This window comes from Athene cunicularia (assembly GCF_003259725.1).
Source record: "Athene cunicularia isolate RWA chromosome 1 unlocalized genomic scaffold, athCun1 chr1_part1, whole genome shotgun sequence".
NCBI lineage: Eukaryota > Metazoa > Chordata > Aves > Strigiformes > Strigidae > Athene > Athene cunicularia.
Window position 1 is genome coordinate 124,153,657 of NW_020799091.1, and position 26,081 is coordinate 124,179,737.

Below are 26,081 nucleotides of genomic sequence, written 5' to 3' on the forward strand. Positions count from 1 at the left end.
GCCATGTCCCGCTTCTTCCAGGCGCTTCGCCGCGCCGGCAGCGCCCGGGCGGGGGGTCCGGGCGTGGAGGAGGCGGACGTTTACCGGTGGGGTCTGACAGGTCAGCGGGCCGCCGCCGGTAGCCGGCCAGGCCCCGGACTGCCCCCCGGGGGAAGGGGTGGTGAGGGAGCGGGAACGCGCGTCGGGGGGTCGGTTTGTGCGAGAGGATGTCGGAGGGGCCCTGGGGCTGTGCGGCCGTGGGTCGCCGGGGCTCTGTGTGAACAGCCACCGGGTCTGAAAGAAATGAGCGGCTGAGGGAACTGGGGGGGTTTAGTGTGGAGAAGAGGAGGCTGAGGGGAGACCTCCTGGCCCTCTACAGCTCCCTGAAAGGAGGGTGCAGAGAGGGGGGATGAGTCTCTTGAGCCCAAGGAACCGGCGCCAGGCCAAGAGGGAATGGCCTCAAGCTGTGCCAGGGCAGGGTCAGACTGGCTCTTAGGAAGTATTTGTTTGCAGAAGGGGTTGTTGGGCGTTGGAATGGGCTGCCCAGGGCAGGGGGGGAGTCCCCATCCCTGGAGGGGTTGAAGAGTCGGGTTGACCCAGCACTGAGGGATCTGGTGGAGTTGGGAACGGTCAGTGTGAGGTTCATGGTTGGAATGGATGATCTTCAAGATCTCTTCCAACCTAGATGGTTCTGTGAAATAAAGGCAAAAATAAATAAATGTGGCTCCCGGGGCGCAAATCAGGCTACTGCTGCTCTGTGCAAGCCTTCTCAGTCCCACGCTCCTCAGCTTCACAGTAAGGCGGGTGGTTAGGCCAGAGCCTTGGCTCCCTGAGTCCTGCTTTTAGGGCTGCCATGGCTCTGCACAGACAACTCTGCTTCAAGAGCAGATCATCAGGCCTCAGAGTGGTTTCATGTTGAGCATGAAAGCTTTAAGGTGCTCTCCACTGCCTGGAGGGTGGATGCAAAAGGGGGGCGCCTGGGCTATCCAGCCTGCTTGCGTGTTTTCCTCAGCTGTGGGGAGCCCGTTTTTCAATCCCTCTGCTACTAGGGTTTCAGTTTCCCCAGGGAGGAGACGGCAGCAGTGCCATAGAGTTATTAACAATATACAGCACTTGAGTCCAGGTACAAGGAAAGATCTTGAGATCTCTTACCCAACTAGTTTTGTGTTTGTTTTGACATATTGTGCCCCATAATAAGGGCTGCAGTAGTGGTAGTAGCCACAGTGGCCTACTTAAGTGCAGGAAAACTGGAAAACATCTTGTTGAGAAATTATTATTATACAAGAGTAGATTATTAGAAACATTTCCAGTAGCCTAAAGCATGTCCCTGGGTCTAGTACTTATATATTTTTAAAAGTGTCTGGAGCTGAAAATTAGGCTTTCTTTTAGGCATGCAAAGTAGTAGCTTAATTATCAGATTAGGTTCCTTGTACAGGCCTTTGTAATGACTTGGGGCATTTGTGTATGCACAAGTTCCTGAATATGTTTTAATGGATTTGCTGTAACACCGGTGTCTCTGCTCTCCAGCAAGGGTAAACCAGCTCCTGCTGAAAACTGGTGTGCTTTTCCTGTAAGGCAGATGTTTGAGAAGGCCTGTTCTGGGTCAGGACCCGTTTCTGGTGGCTTCAGGGTGTAGCTGTGTATAGAGTGTATTGGATGATTGTGTAAATGTAACAAATTGCTTTTATTCCCAGGCATTAAGCTTCGTCCCTATCAAATAGAAGGTGTGAACTGGCTGGTTCAATGCTACAAAGTCCAGCATGGCTGTATCCTGGGAGATGAGATGGGTCTTGGCAAGACTTGTCAGGTGTGTCGTCTTATTCTGCAAATTCATCTTTGCCTAACAATTTTTTAGCCCAGTGTTTCTGCAGAATGAAAAAGAAAAAGCACCCTAATGATTGGTCAGTTAAGCAGCCCCATCCTGAAGTCCATACTCGGAGAGCTCATTGTTTCTTTCATTCCTTAATCACTTAAAACAACTGTTAAGTCCTGAGTAGCATTCTGAAAATGTTTTGGGGTTTTATAGCAAGATGAGTGGTCGTTTTATACAGACATCTTAATACATAATTCATAGTGCACAGAGTTGAAGGCACAATACGCAGCCAGTACAGAGAGGATGATGTTGTTTTGATGCACCTGCAGCAAGGTGATTTTTGAGTTTGTCAACACATGGGTGCAATACAATACAGGTGCAAGTTTTTCAGAGTTGTTTTTTTTTGGTAAGTTTTTCAAGGATTTTCAGTTTTGTTGGAAAATGACTGCTTGCGCTTTGGTTCAGCTGGTGGTATTCAGTGGGTCTTAAATAACAAAGTGGTAGTTTTAGAAAGTGATGTATGGTAGATCTTCTTTTTTGTAACTGTGAGGGAAAGGTATTTGGAAAGGGCCTCCAGATATCGAGGTCACATTTTGGGATCTAAGCACTTCTGTCATTGATGGTGGATCTCATTTGGTATTCTGTTAGCTCTGCTTTGTGCTAGAGAACCTGTGGGAAATAGCCACAGAGCTCAAAAAGGAGGCAGTTTATGTAGGTTCAGGCTACTGGGCTGAACCCTTTCCTTGTTACCAAAAAAAATAATATTTTCCTTGCCTTCTAGACTATTTCTCTACTTCTTTATTTGACAAAAAAAATATCGAACAAAGAGAGATTTCTGATACTTTGTCCTCTGTCCATTCTGAGCAACTGGAAGGAGGAACTTGAGAGGTAAGTTTCAACAGTTGCCCAGCTCATCATATTCTTGCGCAGCAGGTTACAAAGATTCTCTTCAGAGGTGCTCAGTCCAACAGTTTTCTTCCTTTCAAAAGGAAAAAAAGTAAAAAAGGAAGCTTCTAAACCAACAAGTCAATGCAGACTATGCGGTTAATTCATAGTCTTTACAATGCCATGATATACATGAATTCATCTAACTTATAGGATTGGCTGACTTTCAGTCCAAATGCCCCCACTAGCTCCTTGATTTTTATTGATTTGTAACCCTCCATGCTCAGCCTCTCTTAGGCAAAATCTGCTGAAGACAGCCAGGATTCTGTATGATGAAAGGTAAGACCCAAGTTGAATAGTATCTTTCCTGGCATGCTCACATATGCATGCAAAACACATTACATCTGTGCATGCAACCCATCTTCACTGGGGCGCAGCGACTGTGCCAATGGCACATTTGCTGTATACATTTTTAAGCTGGAGCACAAAGATTCTTTTTAAGTGGGACGACAGAAAGTTAAAGATTAGAGCAGAAGCCTGTCTGTGTGGCTGTCAGGTGATGCTGTCTCTCAGCATCTGAAGTCATCCAGGTTACATTCCAAAACAAGTTGGCCTGATTTGGATAGACTTGTGGTTGGAATAGTTGGGGTAAGGTGCATACCTTCATAGGTCAGCAGGGAGCAACTGTCCAGGAGCAATATTAGGCAAATATCAGTGGTGGGATTGAATGAAGAAGAATTTTAAGGTTCCAGCTCTTCATCCATGGAACTCGTTTTATCTGCTTTTTGGCTAAGAGGAATATGTTTTTGAGGCCCTAACTTGGGCCTGTTTGCTGCAGACATTGTCTGTCTTTATTTAGGCCAATTCTTTGGTTGCATCTGGGCAAACCGTATTCATTCACCTGCTTCTCATGAGCTTTTTCATTTCAGAATAGCAGATGGGCCATGAGACTGGTTTTCAGTCATGTGCCTTGGACTTTTGAGACCTAGGAGAATGCAGTTTATTTGGGACTTGTCTGAACCAGAACCAGCAGCTGAGGTGCCAACCTGAGATGCAAATGAATCAGGAAAGGGGTTAGATTCAGAAGCTGAGATCCAGCCAGATCTCACAGGAGGGCAGGGTGTTTGGGTAGGAGGTTCTTATTATCTGTGCAGTAGCTATGTTTGAGAATGGGGTCCAGAGTCATGAACACATGACAGACAGGTTGGCTCACCATTTTCATTCTGTCTTTCTCTTGGCAACAGGTTTGCTCCAGGTCTTTCCTTTGTGACTTATATAGGCAACAAGGAGGAGCGCCCCAAACTGCAGCAGAACCTGAAAGAGCGATCTCACCTCCATGCACTCTTGACAACATATGAGGTACATGATGTCTTTGTTACTTGAAAGAGGAGGGCTCAAGTTTTCCCTCACCTTTTCCATAACTCTGTACCACCCAGCTCTTGTGTTATCCTCTGTACTCATCTCTGACCTTCCTCAGTGATTCTACTCTGTAGAATCTACTCTGTAACCTATTTCACCAACTCATCTAAGTTCATGCAGTTTTTGTGTCCCTAGGATAATCTAATTTAACTCCATCTTTACTGCATAGCTGTATCACACCCTGGATAAAGAAAACACATGCTTCTGATGATAAAATTCTGTGCTTTTTAAGGATTTCTCTTGAGTGACCTGATTTCTCTTCCTCTGGATTTGAAGTTGGGCAAGCAATATCTGTGCTTTAGGGTGCTGTCAAGACATTGTAATAGCTTAGATTAATCCACTGAAGCAAATTTGGTTACAGTGAAAAAGACTGTGATGCTGACGGTGCATGGTGCTTCTTACTGAGTCAGAAAGATATGAAAAACTTCGCAGACGTGAGGAGCATTTATGGTGTGTGTAAATTTCCATTAATTCTCTGAGGTTCTACTGCTGGTGTTTTGCCAGACAAGAGTTAAAATCTAGGACCATAACAGCTTGTGGTTACAATACTGTCATGTTACTTTTCTCAGGTGAGAAGTGGCTTCATTCCCCTCTCCTTCATTCCACCACATTTTGCAAGTAGACAAAAAGATGTTCTGTGTCTTAACTGGTGTATTAACTTTAACTTAAGTCATAAATCACCATTCATTTCTTTGCATTGCAGATTTGTCTGAAGGATGCAGCATTTCTAAAATCGTGAGTCTGGTTTTAATTGTTTCAAATTTAATTCTGCACATCTGTCAGCGATTCTTAAGTGCATGTTTGTATGTCTGTAAGATCCCACATTTGTTTCACAAGACCCAAGGATGTTCTTTGCTTGTGATTAGAGCTTTGCTTTTGTTAACTTTCAATGAAGAATCTTTAATGTCAGCGAAGATGTACATGAACTTCCCCCAAGGACAGTTTTCAAGCCAGTGGAGTCAAAATAATGTGATACATAGTGGCTTATAGTAGTACACTAAATATCAGTCCAGACAATTGATATTTAGAACAGGAGGTCCTCAAAAGCTTCAGGTTATAAAGGTATTAGATGCAAAATTTGCTGAAATTGACCTGCTTTATACTGTGGTGATCATGTGCTAATACCATATCCTGAAGTTTATTGCCTCCTGCCACCAGTCAGAACTGTGGAGGGTTTATGGAGCATTATGCTTTCCAGCAAGACTGATTACACAGCTGAAGCTCAGCCTGTAGGAAGTATTGCCATGGCCGTGCAGGATTATACAGAAGCCTACACTTGAAATGGGGAGGAATTTTCATATTTTTAAGTAATAGCACCAATGCCTTGCAAGAGTGATAAGGGCTGTGACAAATGCTGGGGGCAGCCAGATACCACGAATGGCTCAAGATCTTTGTGGAAGCAGAAACCCAGTGGCCCCCACTGACACAATTTTGGATCTCCCAGAACTAGTTAAGCCCACTGTGGGTGCCCCATTGGCCTTATGAAAGGTAGCCATGGCCATACAGTCCTTACAGTTTTGTATCATGTCCTGCATTGGTGCACATGATTCTGCTTATTTTGCAGCCTAACCCTGGGATGTAGTACCCAAGGATAGCAAGTAACTAGCCCTAGTATCACAGAAATGTCAGCTCCAGTGCAAATTCCTACTTCTAAGGCTACACATAACCTCAAAGCCATGTCACTTAAGGGCTTTTTTGCCCCCTAGTATTCCTTCTGAAAAAAGTGCTAATCATTTGTACCTTGTCCTGTGTCAGAGCACCTGGAGCACTTGTAAAGATGGGTCAGAGTTATCAGATGTCTTTATCACCACTTACAAGCAGTGTAACTACACAAATGAGTTGAGCAAGAGCCCTGTTCTAATCTCATGTGAAGATATTCAGTTGCTGAGCCTGTAGAATAAGAATAATGACATTTCACTGTCCTGGCAGTGGAGAACCACTCTTAAATAGCAAAGAAGGGAATCAAGGGATGCACAAGAGCTGTGGGGAGAATGTAGGTCCCTGTGATTCCAGGCCTTGTATTCCACTGAGAAGACAAGCATGTGGGTAAGAAAAGCATCATCCTCCAGCTTTCCCTCCCCTGCCTACCTATCAGCCAGACTTGACTATGTGGAAATCACTCTGTGGTAAGCAGACATGAACACTGAGACTGAAAAGATCTGGAGTTTGTATTAAGCCTAGTAGATCTACTAGGTCACCAGTGATTCTGCAGCCTACTTGATGAGACACTGCATATATCAAGGCCAGAACAAAGTGTAGGTCATGTCTTGGGTGATTTGCAAAAGGCTTGTAATCATTCTGCCATGACTACCTAATCACAGTTGTTAGTTTTTGCAGAGGTGTCAGGGCATAGTTTCACATGTCTCTTGTTAAAATTCTAGACCTACTTGAGTGTTTGACTAAATTGTGCTTATGTCATTTTCCCCATAGAAAGGAGGGGTGGAGACAGAAGCAACAAATTTGAGTGAATTTAGTTTTAATTTCAGAAAAACTCATCCAGGCTATGGTTGAGAAGCTGCGTTGGCTCTTGAAAACCAGTACTTGGTGAATTCCTCCCATCCTGCTTGTGATATTTGCTTGTGGTTCATGGGGTAGGACCATCTCAAGTTTAGCCAAGCAGAGCCACCACTTATTTCAGTCTTCTTATCCTGACAAGAATTAATTGCTTGCCCCTAATTGAAGAATGCTGTTTTTTTCAGCTTTGACTGGGCTGCCTTGGTTGTAGATGAAGCTCACAGGCTGAAAAACCAGAGTTCTCTGCTTTACAAGACGCTTTCTGAGGTAAAAGAACTCATCCATCTTTTAGCACCTAAAGCCTTTTTTCTCTTCAGTATAACATACAGATTCTCTTGAGTATTTATTAAGCTCTGGGCCACAACCACTTGCCGTCAGAGTTGGTGAACAGATTCTCATATTTAGTGGCAGAGACGTAATCTTGTTGGCTTTGCATGGAGGTGGGCAGTATTTGGAGTTTATCTCTCATTGTGAATCATGTTTGGGCTTGGCACGTTGACGCCATTTGAGAGACCAAAAAATGTAAAGCAGTCCGACATAGTTCTGAACCACAGCTGTGCTACTGATGTGGGAGAAGTCTGGCCGACCTAAGACAATTTAAAGCAACAAGAGGCTGTCTCCAGCTCTGGGAGGGAGAAGGAACCCTTGCCTAGTTCATGGGACCTCATGTCTTGAACAATTGACTTCTGTTGTCCCATCTAATGGAACCACCCTTTTTAAACTGGAATTAGTAGAATTACTCCAGCTTCCAAAGCACCCTGCCGAAGTACAATGAATGACTGAGTGAAGGTTAGACTTGTCATGCTGGTGAAACATGTGTTAGGTCTGGGATGGTACCAGCAACAATGAACTACAGTACCCTGAAAATTAATTTTTTTTATTAAATTCCTTGAAAGTCTTACATCTTCCAAATGTATTGTGTATGATATCTGTATTTCAGGAGCTTTGGTTGTAGCCACAAAGAAATAGGCAAGATTCACCTTAGCTCTCCTTTTAACATATTTTCTATTGCCAAAATTGAGAGAAGACTTGTATTTTTTCAAAGGTAACCATAATCCCCAAGTCTCTTTACAAGGATTACTGTAAGCAACTTGGACCAGAAAATGTTTCTGTGTTTGTCAGTTTGCCAGCAAACAGAAATGGAACGTAGTCTTTTGCAGTTTCATTTCTCTATCGTATTCCAACAGCATTTTCCAGTCATCTCTCATTACCTAACACTGAGTATGCAGTATTGGACTGTTGAGTGCAAGTATCTGAGAATTTTAATGGTGTTAGTTTTGCACTTTGTTCTTATTTTGCTTACAGTGTCTTCCTTACATTGGTGCCATCCTAGTCAGTTTGGTGGAGCTGTTTGTCACACCATACCTTATGTTGGATGGTTTTGGCAGACATTTGCAGCATTCTGCAGGCAGTTCTGTGCCACGTGTCATCTTAAAGAGTGGTGTGGGTGGAGTTGTATATGAAGTAACGTTTCATTCCAGATATTTTCTCCTAATAATTTTGTTTTGGTGCTGGTTCTTTCAGTTCTCAGTAGGCTTCAACCTGCTACTCACAGGCACTCCAATCCAGAACAGCCTCCAGGAACTGTACTCCTTACTCAGCCTTGTTGAGCCTGACATCTTTCCTAGAGAACAAGTGAAAGAGTTTGTTGAGTATTACCAGGCGATTGAAAAGGAGAGTGAGCCAGGTCAGTAATAAGCAATGCTGTACTTGAATCAGAACCCACTGTTGTCTTGACTAGGAAGCAGACATGTTGTGTCCCTTTTATTTGCTTTTTTTTTTTTTTTTGAATGCTGAGTAGCTTTAAAACAAAGCCACTAGAATTAATGATTACTTACGTTAATGTAGCTCATGCATATTTAAGGTATGCAGCTGTAGTTTGCTTTCTCTGTTTGTAAAATTAGTCTTGAATCATTTCAGTGATAGATGTCAAGTTCCTTATACGTTTATTTTGAAAGTATAGTTGTGAAGGTACTGCAAAAATTTCTTACATTAAATGCAATAATATCTTTTTTTTTTTTTCCCTGCCTCTGCATAGCCAAAGAATTGCACAATCTTCTGCAGCCGTTTTTGCTTCGAAGAGTCAAGTCTGAGGTGGCTGCAGAGCTGCCAAAGAAGGTGGAAGTGGTTCTGTACCATGGAATGTCAGCTCTGCAAAGGAAGTACTACAAGGCCATTTTGACAAAAGATCTAGGTAACTGAGAGGTTTGAACCCTATCAGCTAATTTTATAACCAGAATTAATTTTGTAAATCCGTGCTCTGTTATAGTGAAGGAGAAGATACAAATTTTCCAGTAGTAGTATATATGCCATACAGCAAATTTAAATGTACTGGATGTAGATGTGAGTTCCTTAGGAAACCACAGGGCCATGTAGACAATGCAGCCACGGACTCTTACCATAATAGCTCACTCCTTGTCACTTCACATATGAACTAACTGTAACAAAGCACCCTGAGATATGAAAGTATTTGCTTCTCTCTGAATTCCTCCTCTTCCATGTATACATACCATGTCATATGGCTTGCCAGTGCTTATGTAGGGAAAGTAAAACTGGGAGGATGGAGACCCTTTGTTCTTCTAGGGCTAATGCCTGGTGCATCAAGGAGCCAATGGCACTTTGAATGTGCATCACCTGGCAGCCTGATCATTCTAAAGTCAGCATATGTGCACATACCCTTTTTCTCCTTGCAAAAAATGCAACCCTTCTTAGTGTTCTGCTGTACTACTTTGTTTTGTTGGAAAATTCAAATGAACTGCACCAAATTTTCACTCTTTTTGATGATTTCTAGGTCTACAATTCACTCGGAAAAATGATAGTGACCCTTTCCAGGGAGTCTGGAAAGTTCCAGGGAGTTTGACAAGGCAGAGTAGTTTTCGTCAGGGTCTTTTTCTAAAGAATGGGAGGGCAATTTTGTTCGGCCCACAAAAATAGATGTGTTAGTCTTGAGATGGGAATTCAAATGCAGATGTGATATGTAGAAAGAGATAGTCCAGTGCTGAAGCATTGCAGAGCAGCACTCGGTGCCCGGACATTCCCAGTCACACCCATTGGTAGAGTGTGGGCTTTGCTGCTCAAATCCTTTTCTGTGTTCTTTGTTCCAGATGCATTCGAAAGTGAAACAGGAAGGAAGGTTACACTTCAGAATGTTTTAATTCAGCTTCGGAAGTGTGTTGCCCACCCATACCTTTTCAATGGTAAGAAAGCACTCCTCTCTCTTGAAATAGAAGTTTCTTGATTTGCACAGTGTTTTTCTATTATTGCTTGGCAGTGCAATGCTTAGAAGAAGCAAGTAATAAACAACGTTGTACTTGAATCAGAACCAGCTGTGAGTTTGTGACCGGTTCCAACATATGACAGTTCATCAATAATGAGGAACAAAGTAGGGTACTCTGGGAACTCTGAGTCTCTGAACTCTGAGAGCAAAGCTCTCTGCTTGTTTCCTCACCAATGCACCTACTCTCACCTAAAGAATGAAATCACAGTGCTTTGTGAACTACTGAGGGTGTTCTTTAGAGACAGAGAAGGACCATCACTTCTCAAGGAAGCATCATGGGGGTCTGCTTGGTGATAGTTGGTGGCGCAGACACACTGAGGTTGACGACTGAGTTGTTACTTGCATAGCATTAGGTCTGCTTCTGAAACTCCTTTCTGTTCCAGGTGTTGAGCCAGAACCCTTTGAGATTGGGGACCATATTGTTGAAGCCAGTGGCAAGCTGTGTTTGTTGGATAAACTACTTTCATTCTTGTATGCTGGGTATGTCATGTTGGAGTGGGGAAGACAGGGTGGGGTTGATATAGGGAGAACAGGTAAACTGGGAGGTCAGACTACCTTATGTAGCCATAGATTGAGCAGATATTCATCACAACTCAAGTGCTGCCCTATTTATTGCACGTTACTGACTACCTGAAAGAAGTCATTTCAGTATAAGGAGCTGCATTAGAGTTGGTAGAGGAACCTCAAAGATTTTTGTAGCTTCCCTTTAAATGTTTCTCAAAACACTTCACTAACTCTCTCACGTGTTCTCATATTTGCTATATTTGGGAACCTGGGAGAACTACCATCTGACGTGGTATTCAGCATATCTGGTTTGACCATGGGTTTCCTGAGAGTAGCTTCTGTTGTGTTAGCTTGGGAGGCAGAATGCATAGCAACTGTGAAAAAGCAATTTGACTGGACCAAAAACCAAGGATAAACTGAAACTTCAGCTTTGGGAATGGCAGTCAGAACTCGTGGTGCTGTGCTCTGTTTGCAGAGCTTCAGACCTTGGGAAGTTCTGATGTGGTTGTGGAGGTCTTTGTCCTTCTGCTGTGTAGCACCTTGTGAGTGGGTGCTTCTCCCTTGAATGTCAGTGCCACAGGACTAGCCCTGTGCAAATTCTGGACTTAAAAATGCTTGTGTTCTGCTCTACAGTGAAGTCTGATTTAAACAGAGTACTGAGGCCTAGCTGGAAGGGAGGAGAGTTGATTTCTCACTTATACATGATTATAGGCAGAGTTTGATCTTTGAGGGTCATTTGCTGGAGGAAGAAATGCTCTGCTGTCAGAGAGCTGCTGTATTACATTTTCCCAGCATTTAAGATGCTCTGTATGTATGATTTGAGAGCAGTCTAGTGTGGCAGGTCGTGTGGTGAGGAAGACCTGATGCTAGGTTGAAGCTGAGGATCCTTTTAGATCCTTTTGGATACTCACCAGGCTGCATCCATCTGGCAGAGCTGTGCCAGAGCCTCGTTACATCTCTGTGACTCCAGATTAGACACAGTGGCTGATGATGGCACGTGAGGCAGACTGGTTGCATCTGGACGTGGGGCTGAAAATGTGGTGAGGAAATGGGCCGTGACTGTGAGGCTTAGACTACATGAGTGATGAGGCCTTGCCATATAACAGTGACTGGTTAAGCTATTGTAACCCCACTACCACTCTGTGAAACACTGTCACGGCATGTTGAGGCTCATGGTGTCTCATGTTCTTCTTCTTCCAGTGGCCACCGTGTCTTGCTCTTTTCCCAAATGACTCAACTGCTTGATATCCTGCAAGACTACATGGACTATAGAGGTATGTTCTGCACGCTTTGGCAGCAGAGGGCTTATCCTAATGATCTCTGCTATATATTGTTCCTGTGATTTTGTTTCATCTGCCTGGGAGGGAGAAAGGACTGTGGTGAGGATTTATTGCTTCTTAGCATATAGAAACCATATTCCCACAATGGTGCTATGAGTTGGAGGGTCTTGAGTTCAGATCTTTGCTGTGTTACCACCTGCCTGAAATGAGCTGGCACTTAAATGTTATTCTTCAAAGTACTTTCAGCTTTGGTTCCTTGATAAAATGGAGCGAACAGATGGCAGGGTAGCAACGTTTCATTATGTACCTGAGTCCTGAACTAATTGCACTAAAGGCAGTAGTCTTGCTCTAGACTCAGTTTGTCCAGCACAAAACATGAATTGGGACACATTCATACCAGGAAATTAAATTTTGGTTAAAACAGTTGTTGGCAGTGGGGCCCTGATATGTCTGCAAGGGCAGGTTGGATCAGACTAGTTTTGGCCAGGTTACCAAAGTGTTTTTGGGACATTTTCTTTTGTTTCAATCCACATGGCTCCATGCCTACATAGTATTTCTCATGAAAGAGGCTTTTGTTTGGTGTTTATGGTTTTGGGACAACTAATAATCCAGGATAAAGCCAAATGTAGGGCCGTATCCCATATTGCTTGCCCACAGCAACACATTGAAGGCCATGGGAGTTTGCATAAGGAGGATCCAATGGTTGTTGACCTGTTTTGTGGGGCCAGGAGGCAGCGCAGCATAGTCTGAAATGGGACTGTGTGCTAATGTTCTTTTATTTTGGCTCTGAATTTTCCTGTTGTGTTTCCAAGCAGTAAATGAAATGCTAAGACTCTCTGCTTCAGACTTGTCTAAATTACCCTTTGCTGACAGTCAATCTGGAAGTTGGGGTCACTACTTAAGTTTATGCCAGGTTTAGCTGGGAAAGAATGAAGGACTTGAAGGCAATAGAATGAGAATCAAGGCTTGAGGATTTGGCCTAAAAAGATTCAGGACAGCAGTGAGACAACAGAGAATGAGGTAAGAGAGTAAGAGCATAGACAGAATTTCAGAAACTTATGTTTTGCTTGTTTGAAAAGGCTACAGCTACGAGCGGCTGGACGGTTCCGTTAGAGGTGAAGAGAGACATCTTGCCATTAAGAACTTTGGTCAACAGCCCATCTTTATCTTCCTGCTGAGCACCAGAGCAGGTGAGTAAGGAAATGAGAGACAACCCATCTTGCTTCTGTATTCTTTTGCTCTCTCTGGCAAGATTTTGGGGAATTCTGAGTCCTGCAGAACCTGTTCACATGGGAGATTTTTGAGGGAGACAAGACAAATCCTGAACTTGGGTCTTTCAGCTAGGGTATCTGTTCTCTGCTTTCCTTTTGGCATCTGATGCCAAGATACTTTTCATATTGCAGCCACTTGAGTTACTTTTTAAATTCCAAGTTCCATAGTGCCTGTCCCTGTGTCAGACTTAAGGAATCTCACTAGCATCTTGTTTCTGCAAGCACCAGACTTTAGGTGGGCACAAGCTTCCTTTAAGTAAGCTGGTGGAATTGCTTCCCAAGTTTGCTGAGCATGGACATGCTCTCTAGCTGGCAGACAGACTCAAATGAGAGTCTTTTACCATCCTGAGACTGCGGAGAACACCATGGGACTGCCATCTGTGCTTCTTCCCCTCTTAGCTACTCAGGTAGATCTGTCGTCTACACAGTTTCAAACCTCCCTGTCTCTCTATTCAAGCAAGTGCCGAGGCAGGCTTGTCTTCAGAGGAGGGATCCACACATCAAACTTGAACTAAGTCTTCCTTTGGGCTTCTGGTCAGACTTTCCTGGATGAGCCTGGCTCCAGTGATACTGCAGTGCATTGAGGAGAGTATGTAGAGAGACCAAAGAGAAGTTCCTAACGCTAGATGGTGGGAAGAAGTGCATCTCTCACCACGGTGCCTGAACTCTCCCTGCCCATGTCAGCCAGACTTAAGAGTTGTTTTTTACTGCACGTTGCTACATCTGGCCAAAGCATCTTGTATTCAGCTGGGAACGGCTGTGCTAACAGTTATTTCCATCACTGTTATGTTATGGACCAAGATTTTCAGGTGCAGAACTGTCTCCATTTGCAGGGATGTTCTGATTACTGTGAAGAGGTGCTTGGCATGAGCTGGAAGAAATGTAAGGCAGCAGGCTCCCTCCTCTTTATCTACAATATATAGTCATAATAGTGGGTTTTAAAAAAATATGATTAACTCTTTTTTTATAATTTTTTTTTTTTTTTTTTTTTTTTTTCATGAGAGCCCAAACTAACCTCAACAACTTTGAGTCATGTAAATACCTAGGCTCTGGTTATTGTATAGTTGGGCCTGATGTTTTCCACTGTTTCAGCAGTGTGTTTACCTGTAGCTTCCATGCTGCAGCCAAGTCATGACTCAGGCAGTCCCTTGTAGGTTCAGTGAAGCCAGTCCTTGCTGCATTAATCTGCCTGCCAGCAGAAGAATATGTCTGAGTTCATCAATTGTGACTGGTTCACTTGCACCCTATCTTTTTTGACTGCGTTGCACAGTACAGCTTGGTTTGGGGCTGTTGCAGAAAGCTGGAAGCTGGAAATGGAAAGCTTACCTATCCTTTTAGATCCTTAAGAGGCTTAGATTTGGGCTCGGGAGATGGATTGAATTAGATACAGTTGATCAGATCTGACAGAGCCTTGCATAGCATAAATTCTCCAGCTTCTCCTTTATATTCTGCTGGTGACATATTTTGTGACCTTCTTCTTTGTTTATAGGTGGAGTTGGCATGAACCTGACAGCAGCAGATACAGTTATTTTTACCGATAGTGATTTTAACCCACAAAATGACTTGCAAGCAATAGCACGAGCTCACCGGATTGGGCAGCACAAGTGAGAAATGTCGCTACTTCTGGTGTGGTTACTGACTCTCTTGGTCTCTCAGGATTGTTTTCCCTGTCCATAGGCAGTGGAGGGTTAAAGGACGATAGATTGAAGATGAAAGAAGGAGAGCAAAGAGGATTTTATGTCATAGGTTTTTTGTTGCAGCCTCATGCAGACTTGACCTTGTCATATGTCTAGGGTGGGAGCTTTGTAGATTTGGAGGAGGAGAGGGAATCTGGACGTTTGCTTGTACTTTTGCAGTGAGCATTTCTTCTCTGTTAGGAAGCAATTGTATCAGCATTACATTTCTACTGCTTATTTTTGTTGATTTTATTACATCAGCATAACATTTCTGCTGCTTATTTATGTTGATTTTGTTCTTGCCTTTTTTTCTCTACCAAAGGAGTGGGTGGGGGGATGGTGCTTCATGAAAGGAAACAGCTTTAGTGCACCTCAAAAAAGGAAGATAATAAGCATTTTCTTAAACTTTGCAAGGCCTGTAAAAATTATCCGCTTGATTGGACGAGATACAATTGAAGAAATAATCTACCGAAGAGCTGCTTCTAAGCTCCGGCTGACAAATGCCATCGTAGAAGGGGGTCAGTTTGCTCTGGGAGCACCCAAGCCTCAGGGAGCATCAGAGTTACAGGTAAAATAGAGGTATTTGACTCCCGTAACATCTCAGTTTGACACCAGTAATGTCCCAAAGTGTTTCTGTATTTATGTCCGATATGAACCTATCCAAACATGTTTTGGGGGAGATGCGCATTGATACATCAGCTTTTGCATATCTTAGGAACCAAAATAACATCCCAGGTCCAGACAAGATCTGATGTTTGAAGACAGTTTTCACAACACTGAGGTGTATGCATTGCTGAAAAAGGGTGTGGTTTTTTGGAGAAGAGGGGAAGGCATAACCTTGCCTTGGTTTACTTGCTTATTTTCAATTGTAACAGGTCTAAACTGGAAGCTGATTCATTGTTTCTAGAACTTATCTGTCTCTGGTACTTTTCTCTCAGAAACAGAGCTGATGATAAGTACTTAAGTCAGCTTTCAGCTGCTAGTCTGAAACTTGGTCAACCTTCTGTTGACCTCTTGGCAAATACAGTGTCTCAAGAGTCAGGGCATGATTTATAATTCTGACCAAAAAGCTGAGATTTGTTCTGAGAACTTGGGTTGAAAACCTCAAGCAAAGTGACATTTAGGAGAATATATCCCCTGTGTGCAGCTAAACCTCGGAGAGGTTTGGAATTGGTGTCTCCTTTTCCCTGCTGCCTCCCCTCCCTGCCCCATCAGCATGTATCAGCAATTGCAGTTTCCATGGGAGAAGTGGAACTGAGCCCATAGGAAATTCCATGCAGATATTTTTCTCCCCGTGGATTTTTGTGGTATTTAAGCTTTTGTTTTAAAGGTGTTGGGGACAAAAACAAGCCTGATCTTTCTGGCTATGAGGAAAGCTTCTTGAATGCAATCAGTACAATGCTGTTTTGTCATTTAGCCCTGAAAAAAAAGGACCATTCAAGTCTGGATGGGTTTTGTTTGAGGGAGATACATTGTAGGGGCCTGTCCCATTAGGTGCTGAGAGAACTAAACGTGTTGAAGCATAAGTATTTTGACAGGTAGCATTAAGGCTTAGATTTCTCTACTCCTACCTCCTTTGCATTTAAGCCTGAGAAGTTTTAAGAGACTGGGATTGGCATGGAGTTAGGAGATATTAATACTGAACTTCCCCTTCTCTCTGTTAAAGCTGAGTGAAATCTTGAAATTTGGCTTGGATAAATTGCTCTCCTCTGAGGGAAGTACTATACAAGATGTGGAGCTAGAGAACATCCTTGGAGAGACAAAAGGAGGGAAGTGGGTAACAGATGTTGTGCTGCCACACAAAGAAGAGAGTGAAGAGGAGGATACAGAGAGTAAGTTAAGAATCTAAATACCTACGAAATTTATGATGCTTGGGTGCTCTTAGAGAAGGTTTCCTAGGCAGGGGTGACATTTTTCAAGCAACAAGAAAAGTGGATTTGTAATTGAGTGAGCAACTTGGATGTTGTTCGTGACCTATTTACAAACTTTGTTTCTAAGCCTTTATTGTTAGTTTTCTTCTTTTTGTGTCCTTGTTTGCCTATTTGTAAGAGAATAGTAACAAACACTTGCCCAGTTTGATGGCTGGGGAGCTGAATTCCTTCATGTGCTTCAAATATTTTGAGACCCCATATGAAATTCATGAGAAAAGAAGTATTCAAATTGTAGATGCTGTTTTTTTTCCCACAGAGAACTGTTAATATAGATCTACAGTTTTAGAGCTATAATGGTAACTTAAGAAAAGGCTATATAGCAGGTGTTTTGTATTCATCTCCCAACAAAAGATCATTGGCCATGAAAACCACAAGCTAAAAAAACCTTAAAAAAATCTGAAATGTGAGATAAGAGCCACAGAGTCATGGAGTCTAAACTAGAACAAACCTACTCCATCTTTAGTGCTCTACCTTCCAATCTGAATTGTCACAATTGTGAGTAGTTTTTCATAGCCCCATACTATATGAGAATAAATTCTAAGGATACTTTCCCTCTTCTAGTGTCATGGTGAGAAAGACTGCATTTCTGTTCTGAGTACATAGTAGCACTCAAATATAGATCTGTGACTGAAGCAGAAATGTGGCCCTGCAGATTAGGTATTGTCCATCCTGTAGCAGTTACCAGCAACAAGTAATTATTTGCTGAGAGTTAGTAAAGAGTGGTATTTTCTGTTGGTAACTTAGAGGAGCAGTGGTACCACACTGTGTAATAGTTATTGAGAAGATAGTTCACCTGAAGAACAGTAACTCCTGTCTGCCAGAGTTCTGTGCTTTTTTTTTGTTTGGGAATTCAAAAGCAAAATCTTGCTGTCCCTTTACAAGGGTTGCCTCTAATTAGGTAGCAAAGCTAAATGCTGGCAGAGATGGAATGACCAAAGAGAACAGTGATGGAGCCACAACTTAAAATAGTTAATTGACCAAATAGGAAGAAAGGTTCTTTACCAGTATAAATTACTTAAATTAAAAGCTTTTGCTTAAGGAAGCAAATGATGATTCTCTTGTTTCTACTTGATGCTGACACTGGTCATATAAAAAAATTACGGGAGTGAACTTTTTTTTCTGTTGAAGGGTGTCACAGAGAAGCCAAATTTCTTTTGATCTTACTGTACATTTTAGGTATTAGTGGCTTTCAGTTCCTTTTTACACTTTTTAATTATTTTTTAAAGATCACATGTACGTGTACGAAGGCAAAGATTATTCAAAAGAACCCAGCAGAGAAGACAAAAAGGCATTTGATCAGCTTTTGGATCTTCAGAAAGCCTTGACTGAAGAGACCAGTAAGGAAGGGAGAGCTCTCCGGAACAAAGCAAATGTAAGACAAAAGACATGACAAAGCACATGATGCTCTTTCATTTGCTTGTGGAAAATGAGGCTGACAGTTTTCTCTCTACCTACAGCTTCCAAAAGGCATGTTAAAAGATTTGGATGTCAATATAGTAGAGCTGGCTCTTGAATCTGAGGGCTTGACAATTCAATAATTCTGATAACAGATCAGAGATGCGATATGCAGGGCAGTCATAAACTTAGGTCACGAAAACCCATATTACGTGACAGTTGAGACCTGTGGACAAGTAGACAAATGGGAAAGGAGTGTAGGTTAAGGTACATACCAGACATGGCTTTAAGATGAGCAGTTTGTTTCCATGATACTTCTTTCTTCCTCCAGGCCCTTCTCACAGGCCTCCGGGAACAGTCAGCCAGGAGGAAGCACTTGTTGAGCGCAGAGGAGCTGGAGGCTCGGAGGAAAAAGCGCCTAGAAGCAGCAGCAAAGAGAGCAAGGCTCATGGAGGAAAAGGCGGCAGCAAAAGCAGAGGCTGAACACAAGAAAAAGTATGGTTTGTACTGCATCTAGTAGTAAGGTGATGTCTGTTACGTTAGAAATGTGTGTCTGATGAGAACAAGTCGTGCTCTGTATCTGCTCTGGCAGGTGGGGCTGGGGATGAGGGGAGAAGGAGATGACGAAATGACTGCAGGCCACCCTCAGGAGAGTTAACTTCATACATCAGGATGTTTCTCTGTGTGTACTCAAACTGTATAACACAGGGATGTGAAGGTGGGAAAATGGCTTGAGCCCCTAGCAAGGGTTCTTTTCCTCTGAATGCACTGCCTGAGTTCCCATCTAATTTAATTAATAGACTGTGGCCTGAGTAAGAACCCCATATCTGAATGTACCATGAGATTTTGGGAGAAGTTTTTTGAAATGTCACAGTTGGCCCCTATGTATTGGACTGACATCTGTGGCTCTGGCCTGTCTCTTAAATTTCTCCTCGTTTCCTAGATGTTCCTCCTTTTCACCACTCTAGCTCCTTGCCCATTGTTATATGCTCACTTTTTCCATGCATTTTGCATTTTGTTTATCACACTGGCACGTGGCTCTTAATATTACAGATAACAACTGTTGTAAACTTTGTTTTGGTCTAAAATAGGGGAGGGGAGCAGAGGGAATGCAGGTCTCGGTCTCCTGTGTTTCACTGCAATGATGTAAAACAAGGTGCGTGCCCCCAGTCTTTGATTTTCATTGAACATCATCTTCTCTTTTGTTTCAGGAAGGCCTGGTGGGAAGAAAATCATTACACATCTACCTGCCTGCCTTCAGAGGAAAGTGACTCTGAGGATGAGGCTGGGCTGAATGTGGATTTAGATTACAAAGATGCAGACCTGAACTATATCAAGTATGTCATGGGAGACGTCACTTATCCCAAAGCAGAAGAGGAAGATGCCATCATTGTCCACTGCCTGGGTGGGTCTTCTAACAACAGGAATGTTGTTGGGTGAGGTGGACAGGGGGACTGAATTGTCCCTACTAGCTCAGTAGTTTCTAATTCCCATCCAGACAGAAATAATTTGGATTTGAGTCTGACTTAATCTTGAATGGTTCAGAGGCAATACAGCCTCTACTCCACCATGTATAACCCACACACAAGTACTAGTAAAGTGTACTTGGGTCTTTCATGCCCTCTCTGGATTTATGGATGAGCTTCCTGAAAGGTGCCTGTACAGCTTGAAATTTTCTGTCTGTGGCCAAGTGGGGACAGTTCCTCCTGAGAGCTGAGCCTTTTGTTCATCCCATGGCAGCTGTAGGGATTGAAAACCATCTCCCTTACACAGTCAGCAGAGAGAAATGGGCACTTCCAGAGACTGAGGTCAGAGTTTCTCTTATCGGTGCTTGTCTCAACACTGACAGTACAGAAGCTCTAGGCTGGTCTCCTAATTTAAGGACCTATGTTAAGACATTAAAGCTGAGGGAGAGAAATTCACAGAATCATAGAATCATCTAGGTTGGAAAAGACCTTGAAGATCATCTAGTCACGTTACAGAATTCCTCTTGAATTGGTGTAGGAGCCTCTCTTTTACCAGGGCTCCAGCAGAACATTATAATCTGCTTTGGTTTATGTTAAACTGAGCACAAAACCTCATGTTTAAAGTGGAAATGGCAAGTAAAATAACAAACACACCTTGTTGTGGGAAGCCCAGGGCACCAATCTGGGCACATACTGGGTGCATGCTCTGTGCACCTGAATGCACATATGTGAGGATACTGACAGGTTTATATGCTTAATGCCATGGTCGGTGCCTGTTTGAGCATCCTCAGTGGACAGTAAGAAGGAATTCTTCCCACAGAGTTTTTCAGGGAACTGTGACGTTTGTTTTTCTCAAGGGCTGAGGTTTACCCTCTAGGATGGTCCCTTGATTTACTGGTTGACTTCAGTTCATGTGTGGTTCCCATTATTGATAATCATTCATTGTGTTTCTACAGAGTGGGTCCCTTTCCTGCAGGGGTGGTTTTCAAGCTCACTTTCTAAAAGTAGTCTAACTTGTCATTTCATTCTAGATGACTCCGGCCGCTGGGGAAGGGGTGGTTTATTTACAGCTCTGGAGGCTCGTTCTGATCAGCCAAGGAAAATATATGAGATGGCAGGAAAGATGAAAGGTAAGAGGTTAAAACGTGACCTTAGGCCAAGATACTTGAAAATGCTTAAATCGCACCGATGTGGCAGGAGTGAGGTGCCTGGATACCTTGAAACTCAAGTTTTTCCCTCTTTCTCTAGATATGTGCTTCCCTAGCTCTTAAAGTAGCAATACAGGGGGTGCTTTGACTTGACTTGTTTGGAGTGTGAGAACTCTGCATAGGGCTTGGCCATTCTGATCCATGCTGCAAATCATAAAGAAAAACAGAAAAAACCCCAAGCTAGTTCATTATTTACAGGATTTTTTTCACACTATAAGACAAAGCACTGTATCTTCTGTCAAAGTGCTCTTAAGAAGGATGAAAGCCACCTCAGGCAGTACTCATATTTGAGCCTTTGGTTCCCTCCAAGCACTAATCTTCTCCTGAGCATGTATTAGCAGTTCTGAGCTACCTGCAGCTGGTAAGAAATGCACATCTTGCTGTAAGGTGGACCTGTTATTTTTTCTAATTTCCCGGGAGATGCTTTCTTGTTCCAGTGTCTCACTTTCTATTTGTGATCTTTAACTGGGATGGGTGTCTCGGGGTGGCTGGGATGGGGTTAATGTCTGTCTTGTTTTGCTGGGCAAAGGGTCTGACTCTGAAACCATCACAAGATAAAGAAAGCAAAGGAGAATATTTCAGAATGTGGTAGTGAAATCACTGCTGTGTTGATTGCCTGTTGACTCTTCAGGACTCATTTTTTGGTTGTTGTTATTCGGTTCTTGTTTTCTGGACAGACCTTGAGTTGGGAGGAACCCTGTTATTCCCCATTGATGATAAAACATCCAGGAAAAAAGGACAAGACTTGGTGAGAAGGAGAAGCTCCTTTTTTTGTTGCTCTGTGCACATGTTTTTGAAGCTGTGTGAAATGAACATCTTTTTCCTGGTAACAATGACACTGCATACTGAACATGGCTAAGTTGCAGTTAAACATTAGAGACATCTTTTTCTCATTTATTAAAGCTAATAGCTAGTAATGCAGTTTTCCAGCAGCTATCGCTGTGTCTCTTAGTTCTGTATATAGACTGCATTTCAATTTTTTGTGTGATTTCTCCTTAGCTGGCCTTGATTGTGGCTCAGCACCGGGATCGGTCCAACAATTTGTCTGGCATTAAGCTGTCTGCTTTGGAAAAGGGCCTGAAGAAGATTTATTTAGCAGCCAAGAAAAGGAATGGTAAGTGTCTGTGCAGCAGAACAGTGAATCCTTACATGTGTGATTTCACCTAAAGAAGGAAACCAATTTCCACCTCTCCTGTACTGTTTTTTCTGAAGTGAGGCAAGAGTGAGATCTCCACAGCAGATGTGTTGTGTTCCACAATATTTCTTCTGGTTTTGTGGGGTAGTTTGAAGTCCTTATCTAGATTGCTTTCTTTATGCGTATCTTGTCCTAAAGAATGTGCACTCTTTGTTCCCTCCTCCTCAGCAACAGTACATCTTCCACGTATTGGGTATGCAACAAAAGGTTTCAACTGGTATGGTACGGAGCGGCTCATCCGAAAATATTTGGCAACACGGGGTATCCCCACTCTTATGTATCCTTTTGGAGTGTGTCTTATGTTGTTCACAATGTAATATTGAAATGATCCCCTAAATATCTTGGTGAGTGCAAAGCAAGGAAACGAGGCAAGACACAGATGCCACAGTCCAGCTAAAAACTTCATGTCTCTGACTTTTCTGTTGCCCAGGTACTCATTCACTCACCATTTTGGGGCATAATGACAGAGTAGTGTGATTCAATTTACCTGTCAGAATTTGTTAGAACTATGTGCTAGTCTTCTGTTGACAGCCATCCACTTATCTGTATATGCCACATCTGTGGGGGAGATGATTGGAATTTTAGAGTAACAGAGGTGACTTGGAAAATAGCAGAAGTGAGAATGTGAAAAAAACACTACAATGTTCCAAGCAAGTGATAACCTGCTTCCCTGGCTGAACATGGTGGAGTTGGTGTGTGTTGGGACAGGCTCTTAAAACAAAATAGCTCATTGCTTTCACCTTCCAGGAAAGGGAACAGAGGTTACAAAGGAGGCTGTATTTTGTGACTTCTCTAGGAAGATATGCATTTGCTGTACTGCCACAGTCAGCAGTTCTGTGAAACTGAAAACCTGAAACAAAGAATAGTGTTCAAAGCATTCTGCCTCCTTCCTTGGTGAATCTCTTAGTGGACATGTTGTCTGACATTCCTTGGCACTTGGCAGCATTTCCTTGACACTTCTTATTAGATACTACTTCCCTAGGAATAAAGGCTCTTCCTCTACTTCACAACAATATTCATCTTCAATGACAGTCTCAAAGCCATGAAGATGCAGTAATTTCATTGTTCCCTCAATTTTTTGGACAAAAACATGCAAAAAGCCCAGGATCTTTACAAACTGTCTGCATGATGTTGAATGCATCCACTTCATAAACATGCCTTACACAGCCATTATTTGCCCCAGTGTCTCTCTGCCTTTATTGACCAGAATATTTACATACTGTCAGTTGCTCTGCAGAGGAATGAGACTGCTTCATTGTTCAGAGAGTCTTTGGATAAGGATGTTGGCTTAATCCCAGAATCTGTTTTGGAGATGGAAAATTAAACTTTCACTGATGGTCAGTTCTTACCCGTTACATTAAGTTATTGCTAGAGCTTGGAATGTGGTATTGTTTGGCCATATTTTTTCTCCATGTCACATTTCATCCTGTGTCTCATTATACCTCGTTTCAATCAGCTTTTTAGTGGTTACCTGAGACTCCACATACATGTCCCCATAGACATCTCAGGGGAAAGGAAGCTGTCTGCATTAACACCACCACATGACAACCACAGAGTAAAAACAGTTCATACTGTTCCAGTTCCCCAGAAGTCCATCTGACTTTATATTTGTTCAAATACAAAGCATAATCACATGCTTACAATCAAGCAAAATCCTGACCAGTATTCTTGGCAAAGGTGTGCAAGGCTGCCAAAACTTGAGACTGGCTTTATAAATGACACCTTTTCTTCTCCCACAGCTGCTTTTTCATTACACAGTTCTTTGCTACAACTGTTGGGCAAAACTAGTTCCTTACAAAAGTGGTGTGAAAGGTTCCATGACCCTTTGATTGACTTTAAGGAAATCTTAATGCACAGGTTTTGGTGTTGTCTTTTATTTATTGCAATAGAACTTTCCTGTTGTTTGCATTGTTGGCACTGTTGGCTTTAGCATATTTTTTAGGTTGTGGTTGTTTGTTTTTTTTTGTAGTACAACCAGGCAATAGTAGCTCTCATAATAAGTGTTTTGACTAGAGAGACTGTAAGGTGCCAAACTTAATTCAGCTTAAAATTCAGCTTCCAATAGGAAATCACCCCACGAGCAGTGGAAAGTATGTCTTTAAATATCTAATTGCCAACACACATCTCGCTGGCTGCATTTACACTGCCTCTGTAGCACCATCTGGTTACTTAATAATTTCAGGCCTGATTCTGACCTGACTCATCACACTGACTGGTGGGCTCCACACTAGAAGTCCTCCTGAGTTGGCTACTCTGTCATTCACTCTTAGCTCCACCAGAGAACCCCAAGTATTTCCTGATCTCCTTGACCCTGATGAAATTTTGGTGTGTAGCACCTCTGTGGGTAAGTCCTTTCTTGCAGCTGCTTGCAGGAGCGGCCTCTAGATATTTGGCAAAGGACTTGCAGGATAAGAGTCTGACTGTGAGGATTTCTGGGGTGCAAGGTGGTGGGTGGATGTACATTACCTTGTTTTCTCCGTCATGGAACTGGCAGTCTTCCAGCAGGCCGGCTGGTGGCACTGTTAATCAGCTGCAGCAGCACATGTTGCTCTTCGGCCTCATTTGAGAGCAGGGCAGTGATCTCCAGCCTGGAAAAACACTTCCTCTTTGCCAGAATTAAAACACCAATTATGCTTTTCTCTTTGCCAGCTTGACTGAACACGTAATTTCAGTCAGCAGATTTAAGGCTCTGTGCCTCCACCTATTCTTTTCCTGTATATTTATTACCTTTCTTTAAAAGGTTTCATTCCCAAGTGTTCCACTGTGTGCAGTCTTGTTCCTCAGCTTCACACACACCTATGGCCCAATCTCAGCCCGACCACGGGTTCTCTGGCTGCCAAGCAGTTACACATAGACAAGATTTGTTTTGTGGTTGAGTCCTCCAGAACAGGTTGAAGTAGTGCATCTACCTTTTCCTGTTTGAGGCCTCATGCTTTCCTTTGTTTCTACAAATGTTTCTACAAAGATGCAGTTCTGCCTTTGTCCTGTGCCCCCCACCCAGCTATAACTGTGTTAAAAAGGAGAGGAGAGCATGACTACCTGCCTGTTGATGTCCCTTACCCTCTAAGATAAGTTCCAGAGGGGGGCTGCCAAGTTCCTGGCATGCGCAGAGGAAAGGTCATGGTATGCAATAGATTCTAGTCCTCTAATTTAGAGGCAAGTCAGACAAAAGATGTTCTCTTTTCGCTCTCTAGTCCACTTGGCCTGTGCAGATGAAATCTACCTTATTTTTTCCCTTTAAATTTACTTAGGAAATGCTGGTTGGGGAGCAGTTGTTGGTTTGGTTTGTTTTTTTTTTCTTTTTTAAGCAATATTCTTTAATACACTTTACATCTGCTGAGCACAAAGAAAAGTTCTACCTCTTATCTGCTTTGAAATGGAAGTGAGATTTCAACTGAAAGAACTGGGTTTCGCAGAGTCTCAGCCAAGTGAATTTTTTCTAGTGTCTGCTACCCACCATTTCTCTTTATTTGGGCAGAAATAATGTATTTTGGATAATTAATTCCATAAAGGGCTCAGCAGCTCATATGCAAGTTGCTATGAAAAATAAATGTGTCATGCTGTTTCTTCAGCTGTGCAGTACTACGCATTTTCCCTTTCTAAATAGCAACCCCCCCAAAAGGGAAGGAAGGTGTCCTTTTGTAGTTGTGTCCCTCTGGCCTCTCTCTTCCTCTAAAAAAGATTTTCTGCAGCATTAAGAGCTGAAATGTGGCTCCTTGTGCCTATCTCTCATTGCACGTTTACTGAAACTTTAGATGTATGCTGCTAGATTGAGGTCAGTGGCACAGAACAAGATCATGCACAGTTCAGATTGGTTATATGAGCAGTTTCATCAGATAGGACTTATGAAGTTGCATCCAGGCTCAGTGAAAAACTTTGCTATCCGCCCCATGCTAGAGTCTCTACTGATGCCATATAAAAGTGGGCAATAATTCAGAATGACAGTTATACTTGTGCTGGCTCAGCTCATCCCTATGTTTCTTACTTGAAAAGGCACTGCCTGTGATTCTCCAAGTACTGTGCAGGCAAATTCTGTCTTTGGTGAGAAATCTCCATGGCCTGTAACTTAAAAATTATCTTTTCATTCTACTTGGGAAACAGTAAAAAAATGGAGAAACCAATCAAGTTTTACAGACATGTGTAGATAGGTGATTTTTGTCACTGAATTTTGTCACAGACAAAAATTATCTGAATATGTTACTGTGTGTTGTGGAAGGAGGAGTCTAGATTTTGGGGAAAGAAAGAGGAAGAGTGTTTTCCAAGGTGAT

At 42.7% G+C, this 26,081-nt stretch overlaps 1 protein-coding gene across 2 annotated transcripts; it reads left to right on the top strand.

Moving 5' to 3' along the window:
• The first annotated feature begins 3 nt into the window (after positions 1-3).
• On the top strand, positions 4-26,081 carry CHD1L (chromodomain helicase DNA binding protein 1 like). Of its 2 annotated transcripts, XM_026855325.1 has the most exons (23): positions 4-100; positions 1,674-1,786; positions 2,574-2,680; positions 3,922-4,036; positions 4,800-4,831; positions 6,796-6,877; positions 8,135-8,297; positions 8,649-8,804; positions 9,715-9,807; positions 10,271-10,367; positions 11,592-11,665; positions 12,751-12,861; positions 14,432-14,546; positions 15,033-15,186; positions 16,285-16,450; positions 17,776-17,921; positions 18,276-18,439; positions 19,156-19,349; positions 20,442-20,540; positions 21,296-21,366; positions 21,618-21,732; positions 21,982-22,090; positions 22,781-26,081. In XM_026855325.1, the coding sequence occupies exons 1-23, from the start codon at positions 4-6 to the stop codon at positions 22,857-22,859; spliced, it is 2,652 nt and encodes an 883-aa protein (XP_026711126.1). In that variant the 3' UTR covers positions 22,860-26,081. The 2 variants fall into 2 exon arrangements, with proteins under 2 accessions (XP_026711126.1, XP_026711135.1); XM_026855334.1 differs by lacking the exons at positions 4-100; positions 1,674-1,786; positions 2,574-2,680; positions 3,922-4,036; positions 6,796-6,877 and having other exon boundaries at positions 4,816-4,831.

Coding starts and splice junctions, on each gene's coding strand:
- CHD1L (XM_026855325.1), top strand. CDS start 4: ATGTCCCGCTTCTTCCAGGCGCTTCGCCGCGCCGGCAGCGCCCGGGCG. Junction 1,787..2,573: donor GTCTTGGCAAGACTTGTCAG/GTGTGTCGTCTT, acceptor CTTGCCTTCTAG/ACTATTTCTCTACTTCTTTA. Junction 20,541..21,295: donor GATGGCAGGAAAGATGAAAG/GTAAGAGGTTAA, acceptor TTTTCTGGACAG/ACCTTGAGTTGGGAGGAACC.